The following is a 13,278-nucleotide window of genomic DNA, read 5'->3' as shown; positions in this document are numbered from 1 at the left end:
ATGTTACAGCAGTTCTTGGAAGGCAAAAAGATACTGAGAATCCTGAATTGCTGCTCCACACACAAGAGCTGAGGGGAATCTGGATGCACCTTTGCTGAAGGAGTATGAGAGTTTTCAGGGTGTAGGTACAGACCTTCTAGGCACAATTTTAATGGTTTTTGTGGGGGCAAATGCTCGAGTAAGAAAATAATTTTCTTCTTCAACATCTATATCTTAAACCCTGGGGAAAACACAGAAAGGCCTGACCCAGACACTGTTAAAACTCCTTCTGATTGTACAATCAAGCATGCTTTTATCTGTGAGTAAGCAGATAAAGCAGAAAAAAAAAAGGTGATCTTTTTAATTCAGAGCCACCGCATTTTTTTAATATCCCTGAGTTTTGTGTCTTAAAGTGCTGTTGTTTATCCCTCCCATCAAGTTTTTTTTCCTGCTATCCAGCATCTCCAATACAAAGATATAATACCACACTTACAAAGTTTTTATTTCATGAGACATTATTTTCTAGGGGTTTTCCCTATCCCCCTGCAAAGATAATTTTTCAAACAGCCCAAGAAACTGTCTCTATCTCCATAGGACATGTAAGCCATCACTTGTAAGAAAAATGTTTTGGCACTTTGGCTAACTAGAGGCTCAAGACCTACATTCAGTAAACAAGGATGTTACTGTAAGCTCAGGGCTCTGCTACATCTCTGCCAGAAAAAAATGACCATCATCTGTTTCAGGGAGAATTGCCCATTTAGGCTGAAATGCAGATTACTGTCCTCATAGTCCATTGTCTGAGTCAAGAGACTTGACTTAATGCTTTATAGGCTCAACTTTCAGGTGTCAGTTGATACTACAGTGGAGAGAACAATTATTTTATAGTGCTCGTAATGGAGAATTTAAGACAGCACGTATACTTCTGTTTTGTTTGAATTGCTCTGGAAGACATACTGTGGTAAAATTCTCATTTGTTAATTAATGTTTTCACCTTCTCAAGTAATGTGTGTGTATATATAATAATTCATGTCTATATATGTGTATATATGTACATGCATATATGTATGTATATACATATGCATTAATTATTATATATATACGTGTGTGTGTGTCTGAATTTATTTACTAAATTTGATTTCTCGGGATTTCAAAACCCATTGATCACCCTGGCAAACTTTCATTTAGCCTCCCTGTTGCGTTAGAAGTATAAAACTTCTGATTAGCTAATTTAAATTGTCTTTAAAGATATGTAGCACATTCAGAGTTTGGTTTTTTTCACTCTAAATTACAAAGAAAGAGTTACTGATGGATTGGATGCCAGCAGAAGAACATGCTGTGTTAAGAGTTCACATACTGACTAACCAGCAGCCCTCCCGTGCCCTTGGTTGGACTATTTTCTCCCACTTTGCATGTGGGGCAAACAGTAAACTTTTTTATTATCTATGTTTTCATTTTATGTCATTTTTGTCATCTCTGTGTTTGATTGACTCTACTGTGATCTAAGATTATCTTGTACTTTTTTTTTTTCAAATAAACTCTCTTTTTCATTTAGCTTGCTCTCACATGCTTAGGATTAATCTTACTGTATATATCTCCAGCTAATTTAAGGATATTATCTTGTACTAGTTTCGTTTTAACATGTTGACCTGTTCACCTTTTTATCTTAGTTTGCAGTGTTTATACTGTGAAAAAGTCTTCAGAGACAAAAACACACTTAAAGATCACATGAGAAAGAAGCAGCATCGCAGAATCAATGCCAAAAACAAAGAATATGACAAATTTTATATCATTAATTACTTGGTAAGTGGTTCTATGAATAATTAGTATATTGACTAAAGAGATACAGACAGTATCTTGTTAAAAGTGAGTAATTCCAAACCAGCAATTAGTACAAAGGTCAAAAATCAAATGAAGTACTCTTGAGAAATATGCTCATTTATGATATGATATTCTGGATAATTGTTAAACTAAGGAATAGTAAACATTTGTTGTTGAGAATTGATTTTGAGAGATGCAAGAATGCAGCTTGAAGAGATGCTAATCATCCTGTCATTAGTGTTCAGTCTCTGCTTTAATAACCAGAAGGGAAAATGAGATAGAGTAATGAAGTCAATGGAGGTCTAACTTGAATGCTATTGGCTTTGAGCTTATTTTCTACAAACCTTAAGCTGGAAGTGCTCTTCAGAGTCTAAATGAAATGCAAAGAGGAGGAAAATGAAAGATACATAAATGAAATAAAAAAGTAAGTGTTTGTTTTTAGCCTCCAGGTAGGTGTATGTTGCTAGGTATTAATGTGTTTTATCTCAGACCTTTGAGAGTGTGTATGGATGTATGTGTAACAGATTTTTACTTGCTGTCTTCAACTCATTGATATAGGAGCTGCTTTGAAAGCTGCTACATTCTGTGCCAGAAATAACTATAATCCACCTGAACTAGTGTTTGTGCCTTCTACATGTGTTAATATCCAGGTTATAAATAGGCATCCTTGACTGTTTTACCTACTCTTTCCCTTTAATTTCTCTCCCTGGGTTTTACTGGAATACTAAGAACAAAAAGATGTATGTTTCATGCTCTGCCAAGACCCTTCTACCCAAGATGGAGAGAATTCCTTCTGTGATTCTGTATACTTGCCCTCCAAAGATCAATGATCTGAGGCCTGTATTTTCTTTTCTGTATCACTGCTTTAAAAACTGACCTGTACTTGCTGCACAGTGGGGAAAAAGTTGTAGAGTTCTGCAGCGTAGATGTTCTCAGCTTCTCAACAGAACTGAGCATTCACTTCTTCCTTGCAAGTTAACAAACTTCAATTTAATGTTGTAATTGTTTTAAGTAATTTTAATAGTTCCATTCTTCTCTGCTAGTCCTGCAGGTAATCTTATGTTTTCAGAACTTGGCATTCTCTTTAAATTACCTTCTGTCTCTAATTTCCATTCATTGTTCGGATTTGAATCTGTCCCAGCTTTGATCAGGAAATTGAGCTAGTTGACTGCCCAGAAGCAGAGAGAACCATGTGATACTCCTTCAGAAATTTTAGAGATGTGCAGGGAGGTCATAACATCAGTGCAGGCACAGTGGCTGTGTCATGTTAACAAGCAGAATATGCCAAAGTAACTGTAACAGCAAGGCTAATATTTGTATACCTAACCTCTTTTCCCACTCTCTCCAGTTGCTCCAAAACCGGTGGCCTAGTCCATGCTGTCTACTGAGAATGATCTGTGGCCTGTACACTTCCTGAACCATGTTCAAGCATTGTCTGGGTAGTGCTGCTGGCGTAGCCACGGAGCGTGCAAACTACTGAACAGCATGGGCAGTCACAGGACAGTGCTTAAGTCAGGGCCTCGGTCCTCTTCAGTTATTGCTGGTATTCTAGGCAGGGCTTTGCAGAGTAACTTCTTACACCACCTGAACCAATTCAGGTATTAATCACTTAGCAGCATCACTTAGAGATGTATTCTTCAGGTCCTTGCTATTACAGACAGAGGATGGTAAATATAATTCAAATAAGATATGTCAAACCACCAAAATGTTTCAAATTGGGCAGGGGGGTCTGCATGTGCAAGGTTTGTACCAGTGTGCTGCCAGTGCTTCTTCTGGAACATACTTTGAATGATCACAATTTTTTGTCTGGATCTATATGCTCTGCTATAGCCATGTTCTTTCCACACATTTTCAGTTATCTTTCAGTACGTTCTACCCAGTGGACTGTTTCTACTCAGTCTTTCTCATCCTTCAAACTGTAGCCATATCAGAACTTCTGACATTTCTTCTTTTAAAGAAAGGATTTTTTGGGAAGAAAGGATTAAAAACAGACTAAAAACTCTGTCTTAAACACTTATAAAATAGTTCGTTATAAAAAGTGTATTTGCACACTAATGTTCCATGAGATTAAATTTTTCATTAACATGAAATTTTTAGGGTAGTTCCTATGTAGTAGAAAGTCTTTGCTTTCAAAAATAGCCTTTGTTAAACCCTTTATTTTTGTACAAAGGAGAAAAATATTAAAGGGAGGAACTTTAATTTGTTCACTGGGGGTTCAGTAGATTGGCCTTTACATGTAAGGAGAAATAACATTATTCTCTACAGCACATATGTAGTCTACAGTAGATTATATTAATGTGATAGGATTCTTTTTTTTTTAGCTGAGTCTGTATTCAATGAATTCTAGATGTTATGCAAGGTCTGCTTTCTGTAATGACTTGCTATAGTGATTTTGCTTCCTCTCCCCCAGCACTTCACAATTTACTAGAGGATTTTTTTTTTTAATGTGTACTATCAAGCTTTACTGACTTCTCAATGAGCCTTAAAGATCTGTGCTTTGCATTGCTCTAAATGTCCAGGGGAATTATACAATTTCACAGACACAGACATGGATTAGATATCTTATCTGAAATGATAGATGTACTGTTTCAAAATTTACTAATGAATTCATCTTGACCTAAAGATGTAGGCATACAATTTATCTATTTTTTGGTATGTTTTCACAGAAAAATTTGAATTTTGAGAATGTAACAAAGATCTTTCTATATGCCAGTCTGATCAAGTTTGTTTTCATCATAAAGAGACTATAAGACTAAGTAGGTCTAATGATAAACATCAATATTATCACAGTCTTATCCACTTTACTTTTAGGATGTGCACCATAAAGCTTTTCTGAATAGCAACTGGATCTTAAGCTATTTAAATGGATAGTTCTTTAGTATAACATCTTACAGACATTATTTTCCTTTTTTTTAGAATTTTCCATTACATATTATCTTCACCAAGCACTGCGTAAAATAGTCTTATTAAGCTGGAACTGGCAGTTTCCTTTATTTTGTGGCTTTTGTACTGAGAGGTTTTAAGGCCTTTTTGTTCAGATGTCCTGAGAATGTCTGCTGAATTGATCTTCTGGCCAGTTCTTACATCTTAAGCTGATGGCAGAGCTCCCGTTGATTTCATTTAGGGCAGTAGGCTTGCCTGCCTTCTTCCTTTCCCTCCATTCTGCATTTGGCTTCACTTGTGTTTTTTGTGCAGTTGTGAGAATCTGTTTTCATAACCTAAGTTACATTTTATGTCTGTGTGTTGGTAATTCCCTCCCCTAAATTTCCAATTTGGCATAGCAATGAGTAATATAAAAGCAAATTCCTTTGTAAATATTTTGGTATTCTGAGACTTTCTACAACTTCTGTCATGACCTACAAGCTGCTTTGATTTGTCTACCCCCATATTGTTGACATGTTCTGTTGCTCACAGATTAGTATTCTGTTGCTCACAGATAAGAGTATTACACGTGATCATTAGTAGGAGTAGAGGCTTTTTTTGTCCTGTGCTTGTGTAATTGATTTTTTTTTTCATAAACAATATCAAAAGTTTATTATCAGATAGTTACATTAAATTAGAGCGGGAGTTTTGCAATTATGCAAATTACTTGAAAGGCAGTGGGGTCACTTCCCCAGTGGATTTGGAGGTATTTTGTCAGTATTGTGTAAGTGTGGAAGATGATACCAATCCTATTTGGAAAGGCTTGAAGTATAAATTGAAAAACACCAACTGGTTTTAGAGGGTGAAGAACTGAGCAACAATGCATCCAAGGTACATGTGTAGGTTACCTTATTTTTCTTTTCTCCAAAAAAACTTCCAACCTAATGTTCTTGTTTCTGTGCTTGTGGTAGCCTGTGGCCCCATGACTCACCTTGCACAAAGAGTCAAGTAAAAATGGGGAGGGAAGAACTTTTTAGTATGTGGTGCCTGCTGGTGGCCATAAAAGAGCAGAAGACAGTATTAAAACTCTCTTATTCCCAGCCTAAGGAACAGAGGCAGATCCAGACTGACAGGGCCTTTCTGTGTTCACCTGATTGTTACCAGAAGCATTTTAAGTATAGAGTATGCTTTGCAGTAAGCACAGATCTTTATTTTCAAATTGACTAATGACTACTAATCTGTAGTAATATAGTAACATCATATATTAGATATATATAGTCTATATATATAGATATATTAGTCTATATATAGATATATAGACTAATAGTAGCATCACTATAACGAATGCACTTATGACTAAGCTAGACAGCTGAAAATGGTACCTGTTACTTACTAGAAAACTTGTTTCATAAAGCCTTTACTTTTCCTCAAAGATAAAAAGATGTTTTCTCCTTATTGCCAAGTCCTAAATCATCGTTATTATCTGTTAGGGGAATGTTTTGTTATGTTACTATTTATATTTAGCCTGTTTTGATTTAAGTAGGGTATATTTTGCAAAATAGTAAAGGAAAACCCTTCATCAGTTGGCGATAGTTCAAGAATTAATAAAATCCCCCAAGTGGGGGAACACTTCATATTAAAATTCATCCAATGTCTATTAACTAATGTTGGGGTAAGACCATCTCTTCTATGTGATAAAGCATCTCTAAGTTCTGCAGCAATATAAAACAATTCCGATAATCGCAGTAAGGCAGGTGAGAAGAAGGGTAAGAGGAAATTTGCAGGGAAAAGCAGCATCTGTTTGGAGTTTCTGAGCTCTACAGGCCTGGAACTACATTTGCATCTAGTTCAGTAACTGCTCTTTTGGGAAAACTGCTTGAGATACCAGCTGCTGTTTCTAGTTTCTCCCATCTCAGCACTTCTTCTCAAGTTGTGGTGTGTTGCCTCAGTGAAGCACGCAGACCTTCTCCCTGTAGAACCCTTAAAACTGTGCTCAAGTTGAGAAGATAAATTGTCTTGTGAGTCAATTCATCTCTGCATTTAGACTTCGTTTTGGAAGAGGAAATCAAAGCACACACATTTGCATGCTCTCCTCACTTTTCTGTAGGATCCTCCACTCTGAGAGATACACAGGAACTATTTCTAAAAAAAAGTTGTTTTTCCTTAGATATATAGCAAGGCCTGCAGGTTTTTTAATTATGCGCTTTCTACTGTTTGAACTATTAACAATGTCAAGTCTAGTTTTTCCTCTGGTTTTGTTAAGAATTTCTTGGGAGTCTCTGGAGATGATTGCTGGGAGCTCTTGCATCTTGGATGAAAGAGCAAGGAAAGCTGAATACTTAACAAAGGCACCCTTGGTCCCAGGTCCCCATCAAGCCGTAGAATTGAGAAAGTGTTTTTAAAAAAAGAAAAATTAAAAAACCTGAAAGAGTTTAAAGAATGTTTCAATGAATTCTTTCCCACCCAAATGCTCAGCCTCAGTCTCTTGGCACTTTCATCACAGTGTCCCTAGTTATCCATTCACCATGCAATTTTCCAGTGATACAAGACCTGATTAGCTCTTTCTTTTTTCCTTTTTTTTTCCTCCTGTGAATATAAGTAGATGAGGGAAACAGAGACCTCTTACAAGATCCTTCTCTGCCTTCTTCGCAGAAACACCATGAAGAAACAGCAACAATAACAAAGCTTGTGCTGGGTTTTCCCCTTTCACCTTTAATTAAAAGGTGAAGCTTAATATCGGCTGCTGTTTCAAACATACTCTTTTGTGCATGTATACTTCAAGCTGGTAAGGGGAAAAATTGTGAGCATTCGTCTTCATTTTGCAGTGGTTGTGAGCCACTATCCTCTCATTAAGGTGTTAACATTAGCAGCCATAGGAAACTAGTGTGCAGCTGGGAGAACATGTGGTGAGTGGTGTTAATGGCTTCATGTTATCTCACAGTAACGGTGACATTAATGAGTCTCCCCTGTAACTCAGAGAGTTTACACACTACCGTGTAGCATCACTGAATTAATTACTGAATTTTCATTCTGTAATATATGATGACATTATGTTTAGAGCTGTCTAGAGACATTTGTTTATCATTTACCTGATAGACACTAACAGCTTTGAAAATTCTCATTAAATTGTTAAACGATGGATATCTTTTCCTTCTTTTTCCAAACAACCATAAAGGCAATAATAACACTTGTTACTAAGGATGTTATTAAATGTACTTATCAGAAGGAATATTTGAATGAAAGAATGATCTTTTTATTAGCTGCCTTTTTTTTAATGGAGACAAGATCGTCAACTATGATCTTTGTGAATCCTTCACAGCCGTCAGAAGTACTAGTTCAAAAATACTATTTCGATTACTGGTTAGTTTGCTCTGGTTTATTTTTAAAGGCAGGAAGAATCAGAGGAAAGAAAAACACTAGCTAAAGATCACTGCTGGTATTTCAGTAGGGTACTTCAGCTTTTTATTGCCTGTTATTTATATCACAGTCACGCTGAGAGTGCTTGTCATTGTGCTGAATGCTGCACAAATGTATTGTGATATACTTTGTGCTGAAGGTCTTTAAGATATAAATAAACAACACAAAAAGTAAAAGGAAGAATACAACACCATGAATAGATGTGCTTGCATTCACATCTGTGAAGAGGATGGAAGAGAAACTGGAGCCTAGCTCAGAAATCTATGCCCTGGCTCATACTGCCTTTCTGGAGCACTCTCTAGCTAGGTTTACACCATGTGTTTTTACTCACATAACCTTGTACAAGGTACAAGCGCTGACTGGTGTAGCTATGCCAACTAAAGTCTCAGGTGCGATAGCTGCATTGTTTAAGCAGCATATGCTGCATGAAGAGCAAGGTAAGCAGATTGGAATGAGCAATGGCAAACTCGAGGCAGTGATAACATACCCACCTCGGGAACATCTTGGTAGTGTTGCAACACTCTAGTTTTACACAGAGCTTGGATCCTTTTCTTTAGAGCTCTGTGCCAAATCATCTTCTTCCCAGACATAGGGTGGGGAATGCCCCATTAAAAGACAAAACAAATTGTTGTTTTAAAAATTATTACTAAAGCCGTGTTGTATGGCTACCTTTAACTCACTGAAATGCCAAAGTCATCCAAAATAAGATGCTGATTGTGACTTCCCAGATGTTCATTCAGTTGATACATAAAATGTGACGTGAATCAGGAAATGTTTTTTCTTTTTCTTTTTCTTTTCTTTTTTCTCCCCAGGAATTTGGAAAGTCCTGGGAGGAAGTGCAGTCAGAGGATGACCGGGAATTACTAGATAACCTAGAAGAGTAAGAGTTACTTATGTGCCCATTATAAAGACTTGCATGACCATTATTGTTGAAAGTAGTTACAGGGTAAATACTGTGCATAGTTAGTACACAGTTAAAATTCATTTATGCCAATCAAATCAACTCCAAATTGTTGGACACTTGCCCACAACAAGGGCTGTAAATTTCATATTTCAACCACAAGCCTATTTTTCATTTGCATATAGCTCAAACAACAGCCTTTTGGGTTTGTAATGATGTAGGCAAAACTTTTTTTTTTTTTTTTACTTTTGTACTAGAAAACGGTCAAATGGTCTTTGCTCAAATTTAAAAATCAAGAGAAAGCATCAAAAATGTCAGCATGAGAAAGAAATGGTATGAAAAAGTCTGATAACAGGATTTCAAAGGAAACTTCTCAACATTGCTGATCGAGGGCAACATCCACCTCTCCTCTGCATTCTTCTGTGGTCCAGGCCCTCAGATCACTGCAGAGGTGGCTTCCTTGGCTGTAGAGAATTGAATAAGCAGGAAGTAATTTGTGGGTATCAGGGCCCCTGACCTTACTGGTTCTGTCTGTGCCTTGAGCTTAATTTTACTTGATCATACCTGGTTGCAATAATATTTCTATCTTTCAGCAGTATTGGAGTTCTAAATAGATGTGTTGGTAAAGTATTGTAAAGCATGTCTAAATGTAGCATAAATTAGTGTCTCTTTCAGGAAAAATAATATTTGATAAGTAAATAACACTTAGAGTGAATTCTGCCTGATGATTATGTCTTTGGCTGGTGTATTGAAAGATTAGAAAGGTATAAAAGAATTTTAAAAGACCTTATAAAAATAAACACTGAATGCAATATTTGATGACTTGCCAAACTGGATAGAATCTGAAGTTAAGATCTGGTTTGTTAGTGCAGGCAAATTCAAGTAGGACTTAACTGCCTGTCTGCAGTAACTGCTCAATTATTCTTGAATTTGTAATTTTTTTAGACTGTAAACCAGATTCTAATCATGTATCCAGCTATAAATCCATACTGTCTCTTCTACCCCTTTAAAGTACCCAGTTTCTCTGGATTTACTTCTAGTGCTGTGAGTGCAGTATCTGAAGTGCACTTTCACAAAATGTCTCTTCTCTTTTCCACAATTAAATGAATCTTTTTGACTCTTATGATTAAGAGACTGGTCTGACTGGGAAGAGCATCCTGTGTGTGCAGTTTGCCTATTCTGTGAACAACAAGCAGACACCACAGAAAAATTGTATCTTCATATGCAGGTAAGACTTATTTTAAATACCAGTTCTTTCATCACTTTGGAATTAAAAAGATTGTAGAATCTTTGTTAAGATCAAATCAGCTGCTGCATTAGAATGCCCTCTCTAGCGCAGAACTAAAGTACTGCATGCAGCTCTAGCATCTGTTCTCTAAAATATGCCGAGGAGTCAAGACAGTATGACTAGCTATTACTTGTGAGTGTCCAGACTGGTACAGAAAATAAAGAGGTAGCATCTTTAATATTATAGTGATTTGATGATTTAATACATTTGATGGTTAGCATCTGTGTTTCACTTTTAACAGACTATTTAACAGGAGCATTGCAGTTTAACAATATAAAAGTTTCTGATCAAACAAAACTTTTGGGGGCTTGTTTCAGGTATTAGTGTTTGCACGTCTACATGCATATGTCTGTGGCAGTCTATGAAAAGCTGAGCTGTTTTTAACTTGGAATAGTAGAAGTAGTGGAAATAAGATATTTTATTCTTTCCTTTTTTGTTTTTCCAGAAATCACATGGATTTGACTTTCCTAAAATAAAGTCAGAGCATGGTGAGTAAGAGATGCTGTAATTGTCAGCATTTGCCACTAGTGTGGAGAAAAACACATCATAAGAATAGTGGAAAACAACTGTATCAATTTGACTTTTGTTCGGACATTTAACTTTTCCATTATGGAAACTGTTTCTGCCAGCTGACAAGAGAACACCAAGAACACTTTATTTTTCTGGAACTGTTGTTAGTGCCAAGGATGTGTGATATTTTCTTTAAAACTATTGGATTCTTTTGCAGAGTAGCTTCTACAAACACCCACTCTATGAGTCCCAGGTCTGGCTGCTGGAGCCCTGGAAGAATTATTTGTCATTATTATTATTATTATTGTTATTGTTATTATTACTACTACTACTACTATTACTATCATTATTACTGTCATCATCATTATTATCATTATAATTATTGTTGCTGTTGTTATTCCTGCTAAGACTTGCTTGCAAGTTAGAAGGCTGTGCTCTAAGTTGTGTTCATCCAATGTTTGCTTTCTGCTGTAGACTGAGAGGAAGCAAGGTGTTTGCAATTTTTACAATAAAAGAAGGGCTAGTTCCCCTGCAGCTGGGAAAAAGCATTTGTTCAGTTAATTTGCTAAGTTACAGCAGTCAGGCAGTGCTGGTCTTCAGTAAACCCTTATCAATCTTTATGCTTAATCCAAGAAAGCATTTGTAAATTAAGTCTCATGTTCCTCAAGTGCTTGTTCACTACCGTCTCTCCCAGGTCTGAACTTTTATCAGCAAGTAAAGCTAGTGAACTTCATCAGAAGAGAAATCCATCATTGTCGTTGTTACAACTGCCAGGAGAAATTTCAGTCTAAAGGAGGATTGATAAGTCATATGGAAGAGACTAAACACATTACATTCCTGCCAGCCAGGTCTACATGGGATCAACCACAGTAAGGGCACACGTTTCTTCCAGCATTTATACTGTTAACTTGATAATGTCTGTAAAACAGTAAGTTGAAACCTCTGGTTTTTACTAGTGCAAGAGTGCTCTGAGCTCCGCAGCTCTACTGGACCAGATAAAATAATAAGTGGTCTCAAAACTACTCAGAATTCTAAATCCTTGTACTGTCTGAAGCTAAAATGTACATGTGATACTGCTCTTCTAGTAGTATCCGGGATGCACTATCTCCATAAATTGTGTCTGCACTGTCAAGTCAGTAGGCTAGAGAAGTTCATTGTTGCAAAATTGTCTTTTGCCTGTATTTGCAGTTGTGCAGTGAACAGTGAAAGGCATATGCGGTCCACTCAGAGCACCTTCCCTCCTGGTGGAACCAAGGTTGAATCTGTGCACCAAAGTGACATCTCAAATGCCCCACTTGTAGGCATGAGATTCTTCCAGCCATTAGCTCTCTACACAGATGCAGATCATGCCTGGGATGGGCATCTGGCACATATCTCATTGCTAGTAAACATATTGCTAGTAAACCCCTTCTTTTGCATGTATAGTGTAGATATATGCGTAATGTCTACCTAACTTCAGGCATCAAAACAAGTTGGTTGTTTACCCTTAGTTTTCTCCACGGCAAATAGAGAGAGCATAACATAACACCGATTCAGATTGTAAGTAAGTGGGCTGCATAGGTCTGGGGGATGATGCCATAGGTGGTAAAGCACAGGGAGTGTTCTAACTCAAGCATCTCAGTTCAGCATTTGTTATGGGACAAATCTGGATCTGTGGCCTCAGTTGTGACAACATACAGGTGAAGAAGTAGGGGGAAGGACTTGTCTGTTGCCAACTCTTCTGTATGACTCTTCTAAGATGTACATGCCGGTTGATTTTTTGGGTGTGCTATTTACTCTTATTGCAGACAGCCAGACTTTCTCATTTTTCCTTTTTTAAAATCTAATCTCATAAAATATGCTTTGCCTCTTTCAAACAAAATATGTGGCTAGTAATTATGCCTTGTTGGTTTCAGGTATTATTTTCCTACCTATGAAAATGATACGCTCCTGTGTACACTGTCAGACAGTGAAGATCTGATAACTGAGGATCAAAGTGAAGATATCCCTGTTGTAAGTGAAGATATATCCAATCTAAAAGCTCTCAAACAGAGCAGTGTTTTAAACCAGCTCCTATATGAAGAGAACAAGAGTCAGGAGAAACTTTGACCTTGAATTACAGTTGCTGAACTTTGAGTGTTTCTTCTGCAAGACAAAAAAAAAAAAACATTCTTTCACTAATATTGGAATACAGTTTAACTCATAAATGTTATCACTGGGCAAATATTACATGAACGGGAATGCTAAATAAAATTTAAATGTAAACTTTTTTGGTTTATCTTCCTTTAAATTCTAGCTTTATTTTAAAATTAAATGCTGGATTTTCTGCTTGGCTCTCCGAATACTTGTAGTATTATTTACAAATGGGCTTTTTCATTTTATTTTTTTTTTCTGAATACATTAGAATCTGAGTTCTATTTTAAGGCCATCTTGTGAGAGGCACAAACAATTGAGACAATGTGTCTTGATGTATGAGCCAATGAGTCAATCTTCTACGTGTTATTGCTGTTAGTATACGGAAAAG

The 13,278-nt window shown here is 36.7% G+C and overlaps 1 protein-coding gene across 1 annotated transcript in view; it reads left to right on the top strand.

Moving 5' to 3' along the window:
* Positions 1-13,031, top strand: part of ZNF277 (zinc finger protein 277) — a 57,595-nt gene extending 44,564 nt beyond the window's left edge. Inside the window, exons 7-12 of the mRNA XM_087766149.1 lie at positions 1,647-1,779; positions 8,889-8,956; positions 10,109-10,205; positions 10,711-10,753; positions 11,470-11,644; positions 12,671-13,031. Of these exons, the coding sequence (XP_087622275.1) occupies positions 1,647-1,779; positions 8,889-8,956; positions 10,109-10,205; positions 10,711-10,753; positions 11,470-11,644; positions 12,671-12,863 (709 nt within the window). The 3' untranslated portion in view covers positions 12,864-13,031. The remainder of the gene's footprint in view (positions 1-1,646; positions 1,780-8,888; positions 8,957-10,108; positions 10,206-10,710; positions 10,754-11,469; positions 11,645-12,670) is intronic.
* Positions 13,032-13,278: the final 247 nt, after the last annotated feature.

The sequence above is a fragment of the Nipponia nippon genome, unplaced genomic scaffold, assembly GCF_047370975.1.
Source record: "Nipponia nippon isolate SJK-2023a ecotype South Korea unplaced genomic scaffold, ASM4737097v1 scaffold_3, whole genome shotgun sequence".
Taxonomy (NCBI): Eukaryota; Metazoa; Chordata; class Aves; order Pelecaniformes; family Threskiornithidae; genus Nipponia; species Nipponia nippon.
Note: the sequence above shows the minus strand (reverse complement) of the source record. Positions and strands in the feature narration are given on the sequence as shown.